The sequence below is a fragment of the Euwallacea fornicatus genome, chromosome 22, assembly GCF_040115645.1.
Source record: "Euwallacea fornicatus isolate EFF26 chromosome 22, ASM4011564v1, whole genome shotgun sequence".
Taxonomy (NCBI): Eukaryota; Metazoa; Arthropoda; class Insecta; order Coleoptera; family Curculionidae; genus Euwallacea; species Euwallacea fornicatus.
The window spans coordinates 1,846,168-1,859,682 of record NC_089562.1 but is presented as its reverse complement, the minus strand read 5'-3'; the positions used below and the strand labels follow the sequence as shown (position 1 = coordinate 1,859,682).

Sequence of the window (13,515 nt, the reverse complement as noted above, 5' to 3'; positions counted from 1 at the left end):
AAAATATCGTCAGCAATAACGTTAGAATTTGTCAGATTTTACTCTTACAAACTTCAACACTTCAACAAAAAATCAAACTTGCTTATTGAAATTTAAATACACGTGTGTCCATGAAAAAAAATATACGAAAAAATATTCGAACTGAGCATTCTACGCAAAAAGGTGCAATAACGAAACGTTTATATGAATTAAGAGTCGGCAAGGCGATTAATGAGATATAAGATGGGGGATAAAATTATTAATGTCGTATTTAACTATCAAATCCACCTAAATTAAAATGTAAAACGATTCTGAATATCTGCCGGTTTGTTTCTTTTTCTAGATTTCGCTTACTTTTACGATATAAACTTTCTTACGTTCCGCCTCTCTCCATACATTCGCTGTAAATACATACATATGTGGTAAAAGTAATACATAATTTGTAATTTGGATTCTTGCATGTGCGTCATACGAGTGGTATGCATCAAATCAATTCAGGATCGACATAAAATATGAGCAGTAGTGTCTCGAAAATGTAATGTTTTTAGATTGAAATAAAAAAAAAGCAGGTAAAGAATGAAGAGATGAAGAAATATTAATTTATGAACTAAATGCCAGAAAAATGAAATCAAAATCGCGAAAACTGTTTATGGTTAAACGGAACACAGAGAAATCATTAACATATATTGTCACGCTTCTGATCGTGCTGATATTACAACAAATAACCAACTCAAATACATACGTTTACACTACCATCTTTATTCAACCTGCAAACACTCCCATTATCAATTTTGACCCGTTAGTCTAGTCTGTAGAAGACGTGCATATTATATTTCAATCTTTATTATTTGAATATTATATTCCCCCCACACACCCTAGACACGTACGTGGTATCTTATTCGATTCACACGCAAAGATCCAAACGACAAATGATATATTAATAAGTTCTTTCGTAAATTTTTAAAAAACATGGAAATGGACCGAAAAATTACAAAATTGAATATTCAATTTAAAACTAATAAGGGTTTTTCAGAACAAAATATTAACTTGGCTCTGAAAAAGGCAAATAGGTGTTAATGACGAATCCCCTGTTAAATTTTCATACTCTAATTTTGGGAAACCCTCAATAGTAACATATATTGTTACTTATTTATAAACTCTTTTCAACTCGATCTACTACTTTGTGATCCCTATTGGAGTTGTTCTAGAATTGTCCCTTAAAGAACTTTTTGTAAAGAAAACAATCGCGATTTATTGGAAAAAGACATTATTGCCATTGTATTAAGAATTTGAAAAATAGCTGAGTCGGTTTAATGACAATTTAAATATTATAATTATCTGATTAAATATTTAGCATAACTTTAAATGTCAATACAAAGCCTCTAATTTAATTTCATTTGTGCAATATTTAAAAAATCAGAAGCTCATTGGCACTGAGGGATGTTGTAGAGAAATCATTTGTGAACAGGTTTTTAATAAATTTTCGTCGACTGGCAATTAATGTTGCTTCAATTTAGTACATGCTAATTCAATTTAAATATTTTTCGAAAACTCCAAAATACAAGATACAAGATAACACTAGCATTATAAAAAAACCGCACAAATTATGTGAACTAGTATTTTAGTCACTTTCTACAATGAAATTTTAGTTTACACTCAAAGTTGAAATGGAGCATTTTTTTAAAATTCTTGACCTACAGCAATTTTTTTTTACATAAATAATAACTCACACCTACCTAAATATTATAATAGCGGTGATGTTAAAATAACAAGGGGATTCCACGCTCTTTAACACCAAGAAATGCCTGCTATTTTTACACAAACTTAAAATTCTATGTAACTTTGCGTAGGCACATTCACAAAATTCTGGTTTCCGACAAAGATCCATTAATTCAGAAACACATGTTTACCACCGGTAAGAAACAATCATCTTAACAGCGACCTAAAAATAGAGCCCTTGTGTTGACTTTGGACCCTGGGGATGTTTTATTAATAATACCATCCCCTAAAAGTAGATCGAGTAAAAATATTTTCTAACGTCCTCAATTATAATTATTATTTCGAAGATTCCTTTCAGAAGATTTAAACTAAATTCCACAGGGTTTGGTAACAAGAAAACATTACTAAATAAGGCATCAAACAAGGACCTAACAACGTCAACCAAAAAAATGCACCTCACCTTAAAGTGGGGGACGCCTTGACGGTTCCAACGAGAAGAGGGGGACCCGATAATGTTCGATTGCTATTGAGGGCAGCCCTCAAACCATATATGGGGGACGCAGTTGATCTGCGCCGCAATACCGTCGACCATAAATGGAGCCTCATGCGATAACTATAGGGCTCTTATAAATAATCAACCGCATCGAATTGGGTCCTCACTCGTCACGTTACCTCCTTCGAGTCGCATCAGTCACGTTTTTTTTTCCGTGAGGTTAGTATTGGTTTGTGAGTAGTTGTCTTGGTGTATAGGTATAATAGTGGAGTTGGTGTTCAATAATACACAGGTATGCTATATTATTTGGGCTGCTTGAGGGAGTATTGAATTTGCTAATTGGAGACCATGATGATAGTAAAAAATATATTTTTGTAATTTTTTTTAAATCCACTTTATGGTCTAATGTTATTTTTCTGCATTTTTTTGTGAGTTTTTTCGTCAAAACACAATAGAGAACAAAGGTAAATTGCGCTGGTAAAACGAAAAATCCCACAAAAGGGTTTGAATCAACTAGAGTCAAATAGAGAATAGTTCTATATATGTTTCCGTAAGGGTAGCCCTTCTCCATTTACAAGAAAATTTTCAAGATTATCTTCTGAACAAAAAAATATTAAAAATTGCATTTTTATGTTTTTTTTATACAGCTTTCGTCCATTCATTCATCAATTTACGATTATGTTGGGTATTCATTTTACGTATTTAATTATTGTTTATCAGTTTATGTCAGTATATATATACAGAGGGAGTGTATAGTTTAACGAACAGCAGAGCTCGACAAGGGGCTTTTGGATGTTAATAAAAAATACGCATCTGTTAATTTTATTAAGATAATCTTTTATTGGAAAGTTCCTGCCTTAATCTGGTATACCTCGTATATGTGTTCATTAATAAGTAAAAGATTCTAAAAGGAAAAAGAATTATAAGTATGTACCTATTGAATATTCATCTGGTCCCCAATTAATTTGACTTTAATGTGAATTTTAGCTTTTATAATACTGTTTTTTTATGTTTCTATTCAAATAGTCGTTGAGAAGAAAGTGACTCTGAAATTTTCCTTTAGGTGGTACCGTTTTTTAAAATTGACGTCACTCCCATTTTTAATCACAGGATATAAATACATTAAATTAAAGAATTAAAGGCATGTCCAAACCAAAATTGGGTTGCATACAGTCAGATATAACGGGATGACCTTTAAACCAATTAGGATTGAACGTAATTCTATAGTATGATTAGACTAAAAATAAACATTTGGTATACAGGTATTCATCCAATAGAAAATAGGTAGTGTAAAGGCAATATAGTACCCAAGCTTTATCACTTCGTAATCCAAGAACTATTGTCATGTAAGGCAGAGACGAACTGTACGGGGTTGACCCCCCTGGCGAAACATTTATTGCCCGTCTCACATTTAAATATGTAGTTAGATATTTAAAATATAATGCCATTATTGTGAATTTCGAATTTCAAGCGGTTAAAAATAATATTGGCAAATTAAAACACAACTAAAATAACCCTTTAAAGAAGTCCTTGTGCTAACATGCTGAAAACTCGATTTCTCCCCAATAATCTCGGACTAAAGGTTTGTGATGATCTAGAAACCCTCCAAAAATTCTAGAAAAATCTGGAAATGTTTAATATTGAAAAATTGAATCTGATATTTAAAAACAGAATTGACTGCATTAAAGTTAATTCCCAGAAACCTTTAAACAAAGTTTGGAGACCATATAAATTTTGCTAAAAAAAAATTAGGAATATTTCCGTATTTTTTTAAAAACATTACTAGTTTATACTCCAAAAGAAAATTTACCTACAAGCCATTAATACTTCTAAAAACTACGAAACCGTTTTTTTTTTAACTTTAAATTATCACATAAATTCTTATTTCCCCAATATCACAAATTTGACTTTTAATATATTAATTAGCAAGCAACACTCACTAAACAATCATGTGTGATGATGATGTAGCAGCCCTTGTGATCGACAATGGATCCGGTATGTGTAAGGCTGGTTTCGCGGGAGACGACGCCCCTCGTGCAGTGTTTCCATCCATCGTAGGTAGACCGAGACACCAGGGTGTCATGGTGGGCATGGGTCAGAAGGACTCCTACGTAGGAGATGAAGCCCAAAGCAAAAGAGGTTCGATTCTTTTCCTTATTAAATATTTTTATTTAATCACCAATCTCTAGGCATCCTAACTTTAAAATATCCCATTGAACACGGAATTATCACCAATTGGGATGACATGGAGAAGATTTGGCATCACACCTTCTACAATGAATTACGTGTGGCCCCAGAAGAACATCCAATTTTGTTGACTGAAGCTCCGTTGAATCCTAAGGCGAACAGGTTAGTTTGAGTCGAAAAAGCTTGATGAATTTGAATCAAATATCCTTTTATCTAGAGAGAAAATGACTCAAATAATGTTTGAAACCTTCAACACCCCTGCAATGTACGTGGCAATTCAGGCAGTACTGTCTCTTTACGCTTCCGGTCGTACCACTGGTATTGTATTGGACTCTGGAGATGGTGTTTCACACACTGTGCCCATTTACGAAGGGTACGCCCTGCCTCATGCAATTCTTCGATTGGACTTGGCAGGTATAACATCGCATTAATTTTTTCCCTTAAATAGTTGACTAACCTATTTTTCTGTTTTTAGGCCGCGATTTGACGGATTATTTAATGAAAATCCTGACCGAACGAGGCTATTCCTTCACCACCACTGCTGAGAGAGAAATTGTCCGGGACATCAAAGAAAAGTTGTGCTATGTGGCTTTGGACTTCGAGCAGGAAATGGCCACTGCAGCTAACTCTACATCTCTGGAGAAGAGTTATGAACTTCCCGATGGACAGGTCATCACCATTGGAAACGAAAGATTTAGGTTCGTTTAACTATTGTAACCTAAATTCTTGATAATATTAATTATTATGCTTTAGGTGCCCTGAGGCCCTATTCCAGCCTTCATTCTTAGGCATGGAATCCTGTGGTATCCACGAGACAGTCTACAACTCCATCATGAAGTGCGATGTTGATATCCGCAAGGACTTGTACGCCAACACTGTATTGTCTGGAGGCACTACCATGTATCCGGGTATCGCTGATCGTATGCAAAAAGAAATCACAGCTCTCGCTCCATCTACAATCAAGATCAAGATCATCGCTCCCCCGGAAAGAAAGTACTCAGTCTGGATCGGTGGCTCTATACTGGCTTCGCTATCCACTTTCCAACAAATGTGGATCTCCAAGCAGGAATATGATGAGTCCGGTCCGGGAATTGTGCACCGCAAGTGCTTCTAAACTATCTCAATGGCAGTGCCTTTTATTTAAGACTCTTTTTGTATTTAACGCTGGTTCTGAAAGGAGACGAGTTTGGTCCACTTTAGGATTGAGTTGAGTTGTTAATTAGTTAATTGTTAAGATGATGGGAAAAGACTATAAGTTTACCAAAGTATTTGTATTTAAGTAATTTTGTTCCTTAAAATAAAATTTATTTGATAAATTATGGCGTTTTTGTTCATAGTCTGGTTGGGGCGTAAAAAGAATTATAATCTTCATATACTACTTTTTTTGGTGAGTAATTACGGTATCTGTTAATTTAAGGCAAGGCAAAAATTCAAATGCGTCATTAATCCTAATATCCTGTTAGATACGCGTTAATCTTTTGGAGATTTTTGATGTGAACGCCATTACATAAAAACATTATTCGGTTTCATGCTCGCGCCATCTATCATTCATTTATTGACTAGAGAAATCATAAAAAGCTAAAAGCCAGCGTGTATATCGTATTGTCTACCCTCGCTTCATAGATTTCGTTCTTATTTCTTTTTTACATATCCCAAGCATTTTTTTTTGCAAATTCTATATCTGTTTTAAATTCCAGTTTGAAACTTCTCTGAAAAACGAAAGCCCAACGTTATTTATGATTTACAATTGTACTAAAAATGTAAATAAGCGCAGTCATACCAAAAAATATTATGTTACGTCACGTCTAACTAATGTGTCAGATTGCATTGCGCCTTGTGAAGTACCGAACTTCGGAGATAACGTCGAGATAAAGTCTTATAAATTTATGCACCAAAAGTTCCCACAGTGTTTTTCAATTAGAAGCCAACTCGGTTGCTGATATAGGAACTAATATACTTATCAACGTTAATACATTAACAACAACAATTTTTTTAGTGAATTTCAAGCAGTATATGCATCTCGAGCAAGTATCAAATATGCAGTTGTGATATATATAACTATTGGTAATTTATAGGTTCGTACTATGATATTTACGGTAATCACTATGGTAATCTGTGGTTGTGTAATTTGCTGTAAAATTTTATGTGTCATACATTATTATTATCAAAATTATTCATTTTCCAAATTTCTGGAGGTAAGTCAAGTTTGTGATTAACTATGTAGTATATTGTCTGAACTAAGATGTAGTTTAAAAGTCTTATAATCTAATAACTCTTTGATGAGCATACCACGTTATGTGTAAAGCTATTAATTTAGTAATGTCTAGTGCTCACACAGGATATCACAAATTTGATGTTGAATATAAGTATCTTCAAATCCATAAGAGAAACTAGGACCTTTAAATTGGAACAAACATGTAAATGTGTATTTTGATACTGAGATGGAATCGTTTTTAAAAATCGAAGAATTTCAACTATTTCTGAAGGAATCTAAGAAGAACTGAATATTCCAGTTTTTGTTTTTTCCAAATATATTTAAAAAAATTGTGTATTGTAGGAAGAAAGAACATGTATTAAGGCTAATTGAAGAAAAGACCAATGGAAAATTTCAATCTTTAAAATGGAAACAATGTTAGACCCTTATTGGATCTGTATGATTAAATATTAAATGGGAATATACAGAATAGCCCAAATTAAAATTGTAACAGTTTAACCAAATATACTACATTTGAAAATAATACTAATTCTCCATATAAATTCTATTTGAAGGTTTCTGACATACAGAATATTAAATGTGGTTTAACAAGATGAAAGAAAGATGCAGGAGGCAAAAAAGGTTTTTAATTGAGGGATTCAGATTTGGACATATAAAATTATTACCTACCTTGAAAAAGGATTGCTATGAAAAAGGGAAGCCTCTAAATGTAGCAAAGCAATAAAAAAGTAGATCAATATATGGTAGACTCCAGTAGGATACACAATCTTGTAAACAAATATATGTAAAATTGAATTTTAACATCCTGTGTATCTAACTCGAGAATGTATGGTTAGCAGACTGGCCTCTTTAGAATTCTACCCATAGCAAATTAGTATTATTTTTTTTATCTAGAATATATGGTTTAATTTGTCATAATTGCAATTCTAGACACTGTATATGATCTATATTTCAATAAGATTTCATTTGACAACAAATTTGTCAATTTAAAAAAACGAATTATCTACCATATAGTGAATTACAAGTTTTCTTAATTGTTAATCATTTAGAGGCTACTTTACAAGCAGTGCTTCCATAAATAGGGATAATCTTCAACTTTACATAGAAACCAACCATTAAAAATTCCAATTACTGACTCCAATATGACTCCCATAAGACAACAAAACTTGCGCTGATACTTCTACTTTTGGCATGCAACCAAAACCTGGCATTAAATTTAGATTATAAATAAAAAAGTGCCTTCACAATGTCTTATTCCATATTTGTGCAACATATTAACAAATAAAAAAACATTATGAACACACCTAAAAGTGGGTAAAAAACGTATAGTTTTTCCTCTCGTTTCCAACTCTCGTTACAGGAAGTGTTTCTTTAAAAATGCTATTGAATAGTATGTGTATAAAATTGTTCCAAACTATTGGCCCTAGTCATAGGAACATCCCATTATATTCTATACTTTATTGAGGAATGTAGACTTTAATTAAAAGTCGAGTTTGAAGTCTCGTTGTCCATATATTGATTAATTTTTTTTGAGAACCCACATGCAGGAATTTAGATCCCTCGTAGTAATTGTTTTCAAGTTTTATACTAGTTTTACCATTTAAATTTAAGTTTAAGTAGGCAAGCTGTGAAAAATGTAAGATAAAACATAAAAGACATTCAAAATACATTTGGGGCCTTTCTGCTTTTTAAAGTCAAGTTAATATGAATATTATATTAAGAGTTCTTCTCAAAAATAGCTAAGCAAATATTTAGGTACTTTTTCTCTAAATATATGTGTGTGCTCATTTGCTTATCTATACCTGGACTAGGACTTGTATAACTGTTAAATTAAAATAGGTAAAGGTATTTCATTTTATCATATAATTTATATATAGTATCCATATTTTATTAATATTTCTCAAAGAAATCAATTATCTAAAAACATTTCTATTTATTTTAATTATTTTTTTTTATTAAAATTCAGCCATCACAATGAATTCCGACTTAACACGAAGGTTTCGTAGCATGAAAGCCAATCTTTGCTCCACATCAGGCAATTCAGTAGCCTACCGCTTCATGAGCATTTATCCTACTGCATCGGAGCTAACGAGCTGCAAGTCACCACATGTACTCCCTCTTAATATTACTAAAGGAGCATATAAAGATCTTGACCATTACTTAAGGACTCATTTCATGTTGTTAAGAGAAGACTTCATTAAACCCATCAGAGAGGATTTACAGACTTTTTTGAAACGCTCGTCTCAGACGCTGATAAATATCAAAATTCATGAAGTGCAGTTTATTAGGAAAGGAGTGAAGAATAGTGATGTGTGTGTCTCTATTGAAATTAAGAAAGGTGTTACGTATGATAGGTGGAACGTCAAGAAAGGCGACAAGAGATTTATGTTGGGATCTTTACTCATTTTCTCCGCTGACACATTTAATACAATAATTTGCGGGAAGGTTGCTGATATCAGGAAGTTGTTGTACAAAAAGGTGCTGGTCAGTTTTGAGGATAAAGTCAATATACAATACGACAAGACTTATTTGATGATTGAATGCAATCAATTCTTTGAACCTTACTACCATGTTCTAAGAGCAATCCAAAGCATTAACAGAACATCCTTTCCATTAAGTGAATATTTAATCAAGACCAATTCCTCTGTGGGTATGCCCAAATACCTAAATGGTGTTAAGTGGACTATCTCAGATCAAGACCTGAACGTATCCCAGAACATTGCAATGAATGCAGCGCTATCGCAGGAGTTGGTGATTATTCAAGGACCTCCAGGCACAGGAAAAACCTTTCTGGGTCTTAAGATAGTGAAGCAGTTAGTGACTATTAGAAATAAATGGTGGAAAAATAGTCCCATGCTAGTGATTAGTTTCACCAATCATGCATTAGATCAGTTTTTGGAGGGGCTTACTAAGTTTACTAACCGAATTTTGAGGTATAGAAGGTTTGTAGGTGTAAAAAAAATTGAAATATTTTTTGTATTGAAAATAGGCTTGGTGGTCAATCTCGCAACCCCAAAATGAAAAATTATTCAATACAGGAATGCCGACAACGATTTTACAATAACACCACAAATGGGTGGCAAAAACGTTTCAAAATAGGAGAAGTTTTTAAGGTAGTTTTAGTATTTGTTTGAGTAAGTGGTAAAAAAAACACATTTGCAGGAATATTGTGCCATTGAGCGCCAAATAATAACGATGGGTAATCAGTTGGATAATCTTGTTAGTACCAAACCTAGTTGCATTTTTTCTTTCGATGTCTTGGCGACAGGCGTACCTGAAATCGCTAGTTTTTTCCCGAATTTCAATCGTGAGGAAATGGTTACATGGTTGCTAGAAGAAGATGAATCCCTGAAAATGGTAAGATAACTTTTTGCCACTTTTTGTTAGAATATGAATAAAACCACTAAACACCATGTGCAGTTGACAAGCATTTCCCGAATGATTATTATTGCTTTCATTACTTTATGGTTCAAATTTCTTTAACAAGTTGGGTTAATACTTTAATCTATGATGTTATAAAATTATTTATAATAATCATTAAAACGTGTGTGACTAATTTTCTGAAGTCTGTTATTTTTTGCCTTTAAATGACTTTCTATTTCTAGGGATATCTTCAAATATCTGCTTCAGAAGATCGTAAATTGATAAGTTTGGTATATAATAATTTTTTAAAGTAAGTTCTTTTTATCTTTGAACTTAGTTATAGTTGATGTAACAAGTTGTTTTTAAGGACACTTTTACCGTTTCAGAGATTGCAATAAAGACTCAAAATATTGTCTGTTATCCGTGTCAATAATGTCTGTCGCCATACATAAGCTCTATGATAAAATACTCGAGCTTAACAAGGGAATTCAGATTAGGCAAGAGAAATCTCAGAGCTCGGATCGAAGTCATATTCAAGTAAAAAATCGCGAACTCCAGATTTTGATTAATTCGTACAATTATTTGCTGAGCAAATTCGAGTTTTTCCAGGTAATATTTCTACCGAATTTAACGTTTTCTAGCTGAAACATATTTTTTCTATCAAAGTACTGTCTGAAGCTACAACTCAACACCGGAAGATACGTCAGCACAAACAAAGGACGTGACCCATTCAGTATCCCAGTTCGAACGCGCTGGCAGCTCTACCAACATTGGATGAAGAAATACGAGGCCTACATGACCGAAGAAATGGAGGCTTTAATCGCTGAGTACCAGCCTATTTACCAAAATTTCAATCGAATACAAGAGAAAAACAATTTGGATCTGATGAAGCATCAGATAATCATCGGAATGACCAGTACTATGGCGGCGCGAATGCATTCTATTCTCGAGATCATACAGTGTCCAATTGTGATTGTGGAGGAGGCTGCCGAATTGCTGGAAGCCCATATTATACCTGTTCTGACAAAACATTGTCAACACGTAATTTTAATCGGGGACCACAAACAGTTAAAACCGACTACTGCCGATTACGACATTGAAACCAAATACAATTTAGGAGTAAGCATGTTCGAAAGAATGGTCCGGAATGATATTCAGTGTTACACCTTAAATGTGCAACACCGCATGCGCCCTGAAATATCTTCTTTGATTACACCCTGTATTTATCCAGTACTCCATAATCATGAAACTGTAACCGAATTTTCAAAAATACGCGGCATGAAGAAGTCTCTATATTTTATCACGCATCGGTAATTTCTTCAAACGTAAACTAGTTAATTTTTCATGACAGCGAATTTTTTTGTAGAAACCCTGAGCAATCTTCTGGCAATTCGAGCAAAAAGAATTCATATGAAGCAAAATACATAATCCAGTTGGCTTCACATCTGATTCAGAACGGGTATAAACCTGATGAAATTACCATTTTGGCCACCTATTTGGGTCAAGTAAACGTCCTGATGCAAGAGCAAAGCCAATGTGTAGGTACGCAAGTCCAGGAAATAAAAGTCACTTCAGTAGACAATTTCCAAGGGGAGGAAAACAAGATTATTTTGTTGTCTTTGGTGCGCAACAATGATTATAGTAGCATCGGATTTTTGTCTGTTGAAAATAGAGTGTGCGTGGCGTTAAGCAGAGCAAAGGAGGGGCTGTATATGATGGGAAATATCAAACTGTTGATGACGTGTTCACTGGTGTGTATTCTTTTATTTTATCAAAAAACATTCTCTCAATTCTCAATTCAAAGGGCGTATGTTATAGCAAAATCCATTTTCATGTCGACTATATAGGAATTTGGTCACCTTATGTGTAAACTTCTATTTTCTTTTACTTAATCGCTCTATGACACAAGTAAACAGGGCAACAAAATCTCTGATACAGGCAACCGCCTGGCGTAATAAGGTGGCCCGTTTATGCAAGCCCTTGATAAAGAAATATTTTAAGCTTAATCCTAATAATGTGAGCAATTTCTCGAAAATCACTGGATGTTAAGGTGGAGAGTATTGATAAATTCTTTTGTAATAATTGTAGAATTAAAAAACATAGCAACATATAGGATAAATATGGTCTATGCTTTTTTTACTTCGGATACATAAAAAGAAACTAATCACTAACAAGTATCATGCAAATAAATAACATAGATCATAAACAATTTTAATTCATCATATTTTTAAGCTTTGGAGGAAAATCTATCTTACACTGAAAAAGCAAAATTCTGTGGGTTTTCACTTACCTCTACAGTGCGAGCAACATAGCACTGTTATCAAAATACGAAGTCCTGAACAATTTTATAAATTATCTCCTAATGGTGGCTGCGAGGAGTTGTGCAACAAAATCTTGCCCTGCGGTCACAAATGCACTCAATATTGTCATTTTTTCGATCATAAACAATATCGTTGTATGGAACCTTGTTCAAAGTAAGTTTAAGTCTAAATGCAACTCTATCTGAGTTTCTTTGAAACGATTATTTAAACATTTTCTTTTGCTAAGATCTTCCTGCAAAAATCCCATCCACAAATGCAAGAAACTCTGTTACGAACCCTGTGGGATGTGTACCTACAAACTGCGCCAAAAACTCTCTTGCGGACATTACATTCGATGTTTCATGGATCAGAACCAGGACTACAGATGTCTGAAAAAAGTCTATATTCGCAGGTCTTGTGGACACAAACAGTCAATTACTTGCAATGAACATGACAGCGATTTCGAGGAGGATTTAGACTGTTCTAATTGCAAAATCTCTCCGGCAGAAGATAGGAAGGAAACTAGTAAAGCTAGTGTTTTCAAGGAGATTAAGCAGGTTGAATTGGGATTGGAGAATTTGACTCTTGGGGAGAATCTGCCAGAATGGAACATTAAGCTGCCTAAAGCACCTGAACTTCTGGGGATTATATTGAATAACAAGAAAAAATTGGTGATACAGGGACTGAGTAACCAAGAGATTTTGCAGAAGTATCTGAAGGATTTTGAAAATTCGGGGTTTGGGCCAAATGGAAAAAACAGACTTGGTCGCGTAGAATAATAGTAAAGTAAGCTTTTTACTGATAAGTGATTCAATAGTTTTTGAAGGCCTTAAAGCTGCACTAGTTTAAAGAAAATGTTATATGGGTTAAAGTTAATATTTGTGAATTCGTGTTAAATTTTCTTATTATGTATGCTGATTGACTGCGGGAAAAATAAATGAGTGGTATTTATGAGTTTCTGCGAGAACTTCTTAAATCATCTGTATTTCAATCAAAGAAATCGGTGGAAACAATGTATGTTTCTTTAAAGATGTTACGTTTTTGTTTTGTAGATTTTATTACATGTTAAAACATTTGTTACATCTATAAAATTTAACATAAATTTGTTAAATTTGTTTGCCAAATAGGTTTTAGGTATTTGCCTTTTTTAATTGATGTTACAGTTCCTCGTGTGTACTTTTAATATTTAAAAATATATATATTTTTTGCAAACGTTTCATGATTCGTCTCGTTTCACTGTAGATTTGAGGTCCTCACTA

General features: G+C 33.5%; 2 protein-coding genes across 4 annotated transcripts; both read left to right on the top strand.

The window, feature by feature from the left end:
- Window positions 1-2,111: 2,111 nt before the first annotated feature.
- Window positions 2,112-5,694, top strand: LOC136346230 (actin, muscle-like). Its single transcript, XM_066295231.1, has 6 exons — window positions 2,112-2,483; window positions 4,118-4,330; window positions 4,381-4,540; window positions 4,596-4,792; window positions 4,854-5,076; window positions 5,132-5,694. Exons 2-6 carry the CDS (start codon window positions 4,141-4,143, stop codon window positions 5,490-5,492), a joined length of 1,131 nt encoding a protein of 376 aa, XP_066151328.1. The 5' UTR covers window positions 2,112-2,483; window positions 4,118-4,140; the 3' UTR covers window positions 5,493-5,694.
- Window positions 5,695-6,063: 369 nt separating this feature from the next.
- Window positions 6,064-13,468, top strand: LOC136346216 (NFX1-type zinc finger-containing protein 1-like). 3 transcript variants are annotated; one of them, XM_066295204.1, is made up of 10 exons: window positions 6,064-6,453; window positions 8,560-9,526; window positions 9,583-9,706; window positions 9,756-9,950; window positions 10,199-10,266; window positions 10,343-10,565; window positions 10,623-11,266; window positions 11,323-11,707; window positions 12,189-12,430; window positions 12,504-13,468. In XM_066295204.1, the coding sequence occupies exons 2-10, from the start codon at window positions 8,568-8,570 to the stop codon at window positions 13,033-13,035; spliced, it is 3,372 nt and encodes a 1,123-aa protein (XP_066151301.1). In that variant the 5' UTR covers window positions 6,064-6,453; window positions 8,560-8,567; the 3' UTR covers window positions 13,036-13,468. The 3 variants fall into 3 exon arrangements, with proteins under 3 accessions (XP_066151301.1, XP_066151300.1, XP_066151299.1); XM_066295203.1 differs by having other exon boundaries at window positions 6,443-6,573; window positions 10,635-11,266; XM_066295202.1 differs by having other exon boundaries at window positions 6,443-6,573.
- Window positions 13,469-13,515: the final 47 nt, after the last annotated feature.

Excerpts from the sequence above, each read along its gene's own strand:
- LOC136346230 (XM_066295231.1), top strand. The coding sequence starts at position 4,141 with ATGTGTGATGATGATGTAGCAGCCCTTGTGATCGACAATGGATCCGGT. Across the intron at positions 4,541-4,595 it reads TTGAATCCTAAGGCGAACAG|AGAGAAAATGACTCAAATAA; the intron begins GTTAGTTTGAGT and ends CCTTTTATCTAG. Across the intron at positions 5,077-5,131 it reads ATTGGAAACGAAAGATTTAG|GTGCCCTGAGGCCCTATTCC; the intron begins GTTCGTTTAACT and ends ATTATGCTTTAG.
- LOC136346216 (XM_066295202.1), top strand. The coding sequence starts at position 6,522 with ATGTGTCATACATTATTATTATCAAAATTATTCATTTTCCAAATTTCT. Across the intron at positions 6,574-8,559 it reads CATTTTCCAAATTTCTGGAG|CCATCACAATGAATTCCGAC; the intron begins GTAAGTCAAGTT and ends ATTAAAATTCAG. Across the intron at positions 9,951-10,198 it reads AAGATGAATCCCTGAAAATG|GGATATCTTCAAATATCTGC; the intron begins GTAAGATAACTT and ends TTCTATTTCTAG.